This window comes from Diospyros lotus, chromosome 1 (assembly GCF_014633365.1).
Source record: "Diospyros lotus cultivar Yz01 chromosome 1, ASM1463336v1, whole genome shotgun sequence".
NCBI classification, from domain to species: domain Eukaryota; kingdom Viridiplantae; phylum Streptophyta; class Magnoliopsida; order Ericales; family Ebenaceae; genus Diospyros; species Diospyros lotus.
The window spans coordinates 50,426,060-50,434,723 of NC_068338.1; the positions used below are offsets into that span (position 1 = coordinate 50,426,060).

At 35.2% G+C, this 8,664-nt stretch overlaps 1 protein-coding gene across 5 annotated transcripts; it reads right to left on the reverse strand.

Annotated features, from left to right (window-relative positions):
• Window positions 1–1,990: 1,990 nt before the first annotated feature.
• Window positions 1,991–8,664, reverse strand: LOC127811613 (uncharacterized). Of its 5 annotated transcripts, none has more exons than XR_008025757.1 (9): window positions 8,493–8,664; window positions 8,102–8,230; window positions 7,228–7,267; window positions 4,884–4,959; window positions 4,597–4,797; window positions 4,268–4,480; window positions 3,755–4,179; window positions 3,595–3,654; window positions 1,991–2,597 (listed from the first exon to the last, which is right to left on the reverse strand). XR_008025757.1 is itself a non-coding variant. In XM_052351627.1 (8 exons), exons 1-7 carry the CDS (start codon window positions 8,533–8,535, stop codon window positions 3,799–3,801), a joined length of 1,083 nt encoding a protein of 360 aa, XP_052207587.1. In that variant the 5' UTR covers window positions 8,536–8,664; the 3' UTR covers window positions 1,991–3,654; window positions 3,755–3,798. The 5 variants fall into 5 exon arrangements, 2 of the variants coding, with proteins under 2 accessions (XP_052207587.1, XP_052207607.1); XR_008025755.1 differs by having other exon boundaries at window positions 1,991–3,461; XR_008025756.1 differs by having other exon boundaries at window positions 3,595–4,179.

Sequence of the window (8,664 nt, forward strand, 5' to 3'; positions counted from 1 at the left end):
AGAGGCTTCAGGAGCGGGTTTTATAGAGGGCTTTGCGAGTGTGAACGCGTATGGCTTGCCAGGCAAGAAAGGAGCCGATCACATTCACACGCGCGCCGCTGGATCCGTTGAGCATAATGTAGAAGTTTCTAGAAAGAAAATGTTCTCCTTCTACCTCCAGCGACGTTGTTGGAGAATCGGACCGATAATCGGATAATGGGTCTGACTGCTCAAGTTTAAAAGTTATAATTTTTAATTTTTAATTTTAAAAAATTTGAGTTGTAATATTTGTTTTAATTTATAAAATTTTAATTTATAACTTTTAAAAAGAATAGAAGTTGACTTTTTCAAAATTAGGGTACCTCAATTTTTACAATTTCTGCTTAAATGATTATAGTTTTATGATAATTTTACCCTTATTTTTAACAAAGAATTACCCTCTTGTCTACGCAATTATGAGTTTTTCTTCTTCACCGCCATCTCTATTTTCAGATCTCTTCCTCTCTCTCGCCATTTTTCTCTCTCTATATTTTAATTAATTTTTTTATAACACTTGAAACTTATACATATGCATTAATTAATTTTTAAATTATCATTCTATAACTACTAAGGGTATTATGAATAATTATACAAAAATAAATTATTTTACAACTTATGGTATCGAACACCACAACTATTTAACAAAAACTTCTAAAAAATTACAGCAAATAGGTTCACAACTTATTCTAAGTTTTATAAACTATAATCTAAGAAACTAGAAATTATAATTTCTTTAATTAAATTGCAACAAACCGGTTGAGACTCCAATAAAGTATTCATTTTATAGAATCTCCGATAGGGGTATATAAGATGAGAGCAAGTTTCTAAAGAACTGAAATTATTCTGCATAACTGATAACTGAGCAATCCCTTATGCTTGACCCTAATGCTTGACTCTAATGCAATCCCCAATAAGAGCGAGCCAACCGGATTTGCCCACCACTATTCGTCATTGCCAAATTCTGCCAGTTAAATTTTTTGCGAAATCTAATCTCTTTGTCAAAATTAACAATCAATTTTAATCAAATCACCCCCCCTATAATGGCCATCTCAACACTAGAAAAAGGCTAACTAAATACAACAAAAGACGAAATCAATTGAAAAAGACAAATTACAGACGCGATGAATAATAAATCCGAAGACAACAAGTTACAGAACAGAAATAGTGACCAACGGAAGCAGCAATGATAACGAAGGGCAACGATGGGAACAACACCATTGGATTTGTGATTTATGATTTTGAAGAATTTTTTATTTATTTGTATATTGAATAAATGATATAATGTATTTATATATTTAATTATTAATTTTGTATATATACATATTTAATTATTGATTTTGTATGTGTGCACATTTGATTATCTTATTAAATATTATTAAAATTTAATACCATAATATTTATTATTAAATTATAAAATAAATAATAAATTTTTATAATAGTAAAATTAAATTAAAATTTATTAATAAATAAATAAAATACAAAGTCAAATAAAGAGAAGAACAAAAAATTTGATTAGAACAATCACACTTTTAAAAATAAATTAAAATAAGTCAATTATTTATAATAGAATAAAAAATTGCATTAAAATCAGTCTTAATTTTTTACTTAAACGACAATATTGACATTAAAAATATAAATTTAACGGTAATAATTTAGTACACTTGTGAAGTGAAGAAAGATGGTGTAAATTTTGAACCGTAAATGATACTCTTGTCTGTCTATATTTATATTTATATGAAACCTCAAACAGCGTACAGCACACGCGTCACGCGTCAAGCGCGATTTTTCAACAACCAGTAATTGAGAACTTGGTTTGAAATTCGCAGACAGCAGTATTTTGCGACTTTCTTTCAGGCCTGCGAAGCCTCTGTGTGTGCTTACTGTTTACATTACGTGATGGATAAATATAGGTTTTGTACAAAATTTATATTCAAAGTAATGTACTTTAAACTTGGAAAACAAAAATATATAATTATGAAATACCATCGCCGGCCGCTATACTATTTATTCTGTCTGAATTAAATTTACAAAGAAAGGCCAATCACCATCTCAGCTCTTTAAAACAGTAAATAATGGGTACCGGGCAACCGAGGAAAACGGAAAAATTGCCGGCACATGGCCAAAATTTGAATGATTTTAGAACCCAAGGTCCCATGAGAAGAGACTAAAAGGGTTAAAAGCCATAGTTGAGCAGCTGGGGTGCGAGAGAGAGAGAGAGAGCCTGCTTCGTGGTTTGTAATGGTACCTCTCATGATATGTTCCTCACTTCAGTATGAGTCGGTCATTACGCTTCTTCCTCTTCCAAAAATCTGTCTGTTCTCGTAGCAAAAATTGGAAAAAGATTTGCTTACCCATCTTTTAACTTAATCCCCAACCTTAAAAAGGGATCTTTACCGAGCACACTGCGGCTCCTGCAAACTTAACAGAAAAATATGCCATGCATCATGAAGATTTAATGCTCAATTTACCCATATCAGTTGCGTTTCCAAAATTTTGTCCAAAGCCTGGGCTGGAGCCTCTGCCAAGAGCAGTCCACTGTAGTAGATAGATTGTCAGGTGAGAACGAAAGAATAACATTCCTGCCAAAAGAATGACGAAGGCGCCATAACACACTGCACTGGACTGCTTGCTTAGTTCACATTTCAAGCTGAAATTACATAAACCCAATGGCTATTTGGGGTTTTTATGTTTTATTTTTTGGAACCAGAAACAATATAAACAGCACTTCTTCAATATCTTCCTATTATTTCCTAAGCTAAAGAGTTCTAAGACATTTTAAAACTATTCTCAAAACCAGTTTCCCATACATGTAATCAGAATATCTAGTTCTAAAAACCAGAAGACACTTTTTTAATACTATAACCAAAGAAAACATCTTAAGCAAGAACAAGCTATCCTATAAGCTCCTCAATCCCTCGTATGATTATTGCTGGAGCCACAACAAACTAGTACTCCACTCTCTTGAACGGCTGGTGGAGGAGTGGGCGAGTTTATCATCACAGAAAAAAAGACATTCTCGAAGCTTATAAACAAACTAGAAGTTCAGCTACAAGAAGCAAGAATTTGCTTCAACTGATTGTTCAGGATGCAGAAAAATCAAGACCGTGATGATCCAGGCTATAAATCCATTACAGTTTTCAGTTACTTCAAAGTTGCAAACTAGTAAAAATCTCCTGCTGAGTTAACAATAGAAAAGAGGAAATCCATGTTCGCACTAATCAGGGAAAGAAAATCTTTATGATTTTACAGTTGCAAAAAGCATCATCTCCTGTCAACTGAATGATCAGTATATAAAGAAACAGATGTACAAGATAAAAATAGGAAATTAACCTGTGGAATCAAAAGAATTTCCGGTTACCTTAAAGTTGGAAAACAACCATTCCCTTCAGCAGCAGTATTACCCATGCATATCAATTGGATTCTGCCTAGTTGAGGGTAAGGTACTAAAATATCCCAAAAAAGGAGGGATAGTAACTTTTAAAATAATATTTCGAAGGTAATCCACAACAGAGATTAAGTTCAACAATAGCTTGAGATAGAACATAAAAGAAGTCACATCAATGAAGTAATACCTACCTCAACCCTTTCTCCTCTAGTTATATTGATGGTAGGGAGATGCTAAAAGTCTCAATAAAGCTGTGAGAACAAAAAAGAAGTTTCATCCACAATCACAATTTAACTTGAGACCCCAAAAGCACACATTCAGAAACCTTCAACAAGATGAAAGATCATCTACCTCTTTTTGACTTTTAAAGTTCAGAAATCTATCTATGCAATCCACTAATATGGGCGAACTGGACTTCTGGATGACCTCCTGTGACTGTGCCTAGCTGGGGAACGTGATCTGCTCCTATCACGCTCCCGCTCATGGTACCTATCCCTGCCTCCATCTCTTCCATTCCTGTAACTGTTTTGTTTCCAGTCCAGCCCTCTACCCCCATCCCGGCTTCCCCTACCACTCCTTTCGTGGTCACGATCACGTTCGCGGTATCTCCCACTCTCCCTCTCTCTGTCTGGATCCCGATCACGATACCTGCCCCTGTCAGCTGAATCACTCCTTCTACCTCTACTCTCATATTCCTTCTCTCTTCGCTTCCTCCTCTCTTCTGCTTCTTTTTCCCTTGCTAGTCTCTCCTCTTCACGGGCCTTCTCCTTTGCAGCCTGTAACCCAGAAATAATTTCATTATCAGACTTTAAAAAAAAAAAAAAAAAGAATTCCTTCATATAGAACCATTAGGAGGCAACTCACTTTGTACTCCTCAAGGAAATCTCTAACCATGCCATAACCAATATGCTGCTTGCCAGTAACATGAGATTGTGTCCTTTCTGCTGCATCATTGGCAATTAGAAAAGAGCCACATATCTCACAAAGAGCCATCTTTTTCTCCTGTGCAAGCATTAATACTTTCTCATTCTGGGATTGCTGAGTCAGAACAGTCTTCTCAATATTAAGTGTCTCTACCTGCAACAAAGAGTTGATAAACGCAAAGTTCTCATGTACCAGATAAATGATTTACAAACAATTAGGTACTGGTATAATTAGCAATTTAGGATATGTTCCCATGTGCATATTAGCACCTTTCTCATAAGTGCTTCAGCTTCATCCACCTTGCCAGCTTCCCCAAGTGTCTCCACTTGTTCGAGAAGGTTCTTTATTTTTTCCTCGAGCACTAACAACTGCTCAGATTTTTCTGCTGAGATGGGAGGAGGTGGAGGAGCTTCCACTTCTTGAGCAAGGCGTTCCCTCCCTCGTCTAACTCGTCTATCCAAGTCCATCACCTGAGATGGAGTGATGATAATCAAAATTAAATTTAAAAAAAATATATCATAAGGATGCTTAGAAATTAATAACATGAGGAACTTACCAACTTCTCACAATAATGAGCAAGTTCTGCTTCAAATCTCGGCACATATGAATCATGTCTTGGGGACTTCTCAAAACTATAACCATTAATGAGCTCTCATCAATATCACACGTAGAACACGAAATATAATACCAAAACAAAAATGATTAAATAATGTCAACGTAAGGAGTCAGATAATTCCAGGTTGCTAGCATGCCAATAAACAAATTAAAAGTGTAATTAAAGGAGGTATCACTATTAAAGACTTCAAACGCATTGGGATTTCAATTCTAGTTATTAATGCACCATATACGAACACCTGAATGACCAGCTATGATAACAAGATTAAAAAGTCTCCAATGCATCTTCTCCAATACATTCAGTTCCCCGTGCATAAATATAAAGACTATGCAACAGCATTCCAAGTTTAGAATATAGGCCTGGTAACCAACCTCCATGCATTTAGTTTCACCATCAAGTTTGATAAAGCTCTTCACTCATGTCTAAACAATCTACAAAGCAGACTAAGTTTAAAGGTTGGGGGAAAATACATGGACATTTCCTATTACCGAAAACATAAATGTAAAATCAATTGATAAAAGGAAGCAAAAAGCACAAAATCAAGGTTTAACAATCCATATACAGTTAAAGATAATTTGACTAGAGTTGTAAACAAGACTTTATGAAATGTTACATTAACTTTCAGAGATGAAGCCACTTAGATGAAAACTACATTCCTGCCCCCACCCTAATTGGATGATGGTTTTTTTAAAATTGATGCCAAAAAAAAAAAATCCTAGTCTTTACAAGGACCAATGTTGACAATGGCATAGCTCCAAAAGTTCATACTTGAACTGGTATTAATTTGTTTGTCTACTTAAGCTAGGATGTTAATGATTCTAATTTACAAATAGCAATTTCTACCCAATCTAATGGCTACCCTGCCAAATTTTCCCTGTTGGAGAAGGTAAGAAAACTTTTCCTAGTAGAGAACGGGTTGGGGGTGGGAGACCTGCATATATATCTTAATATTTTATATAATTATTGATTATGAGTTTAAAAGAGCACACTCAAGCACAAAGGTAGTTGAAGTGTCTATGAACACTATTGAAAAAATTTTGTAAAAGAAACAGTTGGATGTAAATATGTGTTGTAATAGTTGGATAAAAATTTACCATGTTATAAATTGTGATCTTCAATTGTCAATCTTTATATCTAAATTTAATTAATTTATTTAACCATGGCCGTGCAAGATATAACAAATAGCGAATAAGAGCAACTAAAATTGGGTATCAATTAATTGTTTTATTAAAAATTATCATCTTATTTTAATAAATTAATTTTTTGTATGAATTCATCGAGTTGGGTACTCAATACCCAATGGAGATGGGGATGGACATGGGAAGTTGAGAATTCAGAGTGGGGACAGGACCCCCATCCAAACTCGAACCATCATAATTTTTATTCTTGTTCATGTTAAACCCAGTCAACAAAATATGAATGTGGAGTTTTAAGAAATTTAGATACAGGACATGGGAAAAAACTGCTAGATGCTTATTAAGATGAACTTAAAATTAATCGAAAAAAGAACAATTACAAAATGAACCCATAAATCATGTGACCGGCTGATGTACAAGACACATATAGTACCAAATATAGCAGACAATTGAGAAAGTATGGACACATCCAGAGCCAACAAAACACTTTCAAACATAATAAACTTCTTATGGCTGAAAATTGCCCTCTGCTTTTGTAGAGATGTGCAATGGAATGACACCTGAAACTGTAGGTGAAGAAAATTGGGTTCAAGAGCACAGTGGTGAACTACCATATCTAGAAAATTAAAAATCTTTAATTCAAAGCCAAGGTTACAGCTCGTTGAATCAACTGTGATTTTGTTCACCCTCTGCAAAGCTCTGAAATCTTTGGATCAGTTACCTTAAAGAGAAACAACCACAAGGCCAGGAACTCCACATATCATACTAGCTTATGGTGCCCGTGATTCATATTTAAGTCCCACCCTACAGCACATGTAATGAAGCACATAACTCACTCAAAAAGGGTAACATAAAGAAAGAGAAACATGTACGAAAGAAAAACATCATTTTCTTCAACAGTGCTTATAAAGAGCCAGAGAACCTCTCAAAGTTGCCAGAAAATGAGAGTAACATTTAACAAGACACCACAACTTGCATATGATCAATTTATGTCGCACAATCTTTAATACTTCTTCTATGGATGATTGTGCACAATTTGAAGTTCTTGATGAGTAGTATCCAAAAGAAAAAGAAAAAGAAACCTATAAAAACAATGCAGATAACACAAATCCAAAACAGAAAGAATTCAGATGATGGCAGTCCATTACCTTTCCTTCAATTTTGGATCATGAACTTTGGGGCATGGTCCTGATCCAAGAAAACACCCATAATTAGCAGAAGAAATCTTCAGGGATAGAGTACAAAAGATGTATTTGGTTACTGGCTATGAAGCACAGACACTCCCTAGGGGCTGCTGCAGCAGTACCGCCAGTGTGTTGGACTCTCCAACACACCTGTCGGACATGCCCACGTGACATGTCTAAACCCTAAACCACGAGTAGGACATGTGTGTCCCCTATGCACACTTCAAAGACTAAACAATAAAGATTTTCTTTTTGATTCTCGAGTTTTCTGACTTGGGAATTGAATGGTTCTTTTGTTTTTCTACATTTTGATTGCATGACTAAGTTTTCATACTCTTCATACTTCAATTCTCTAGCTCATTAAACATCAACAGGATTTTGAGGGATGAAGACAAGTGGACTGTGAGTTGATTGCCAATTAGACTAGATTATTCATTTGGAATTTTGACTTATGAATTTTAAAGGCATATTTATGAGTTTGGAATATAGTTTTACACTTCATTATAGCACAAAAAGATAAATATATATATATATATATATTAATTAACGTATATGGACTGTGTTGTGTTCTACTTTTTTGAAAAATGTCATGTCCCATGTGCCCTTATCCGTGCTTCATAGGTTATTGGCAAAGTCGGAAAAGGAAAGAGATCGAGATTCACAACTAACCTGCAGGCACAGTTAACATAATGCAATAAACGGCATAACAAACTATACTTCTAATCTGAAAAACAAAAATTATATGATTGAAGCTTGGCGGACTACCGTTTCCTACATTTTCTTGTCAACTAAAAGTTAATGATTCAGTAAATTATCAACAAAATAAACAGCGGCATACCAAGGTCACTTCTTGTATTGACGAAGAGATCGTGGGGACAAAACCGAACCATATACAATCCGCAGACCTCTTTGTCATCCCAGGTGATTTCTTTGTACCCCTTTCTCTCTTCTTCAGTGAGATTACGAGCTGCACATAGACCAAGCATTACAAAAGTTCCCGACATGCGAAAATAAAAGAATTCACCTTCAGCATCAAACCAAATATAATCAAAACGCCAACAGGTTGTAGAGCTAAGACAACACTATTTGATTCGAATGAATCAACAACACGTGGTTGAAGTTTTGTGAAAAATTACGAGCTAAAGCACGTCAAACCCTATAAGAGTTACCGAATCAAAAGTCAGGTTAATCTATTGAAGCGAAATAGCTAAAGTCCTGTGAAAGGGTACCTGAACCCATGAGTTCGTCGAGCAAAGCTCGTTGAGCGTCCATGGCTGACTATGAGAATTCGAGTGAAATAGCTCGGAATCGTTCTCTTAAAACCCTAGTCTCGGAGAGAGGGCTGATGAATCTGGTGTTTGGGAACTCAAGTGGCTTCGGGATAGAACACGGAGATTTTTC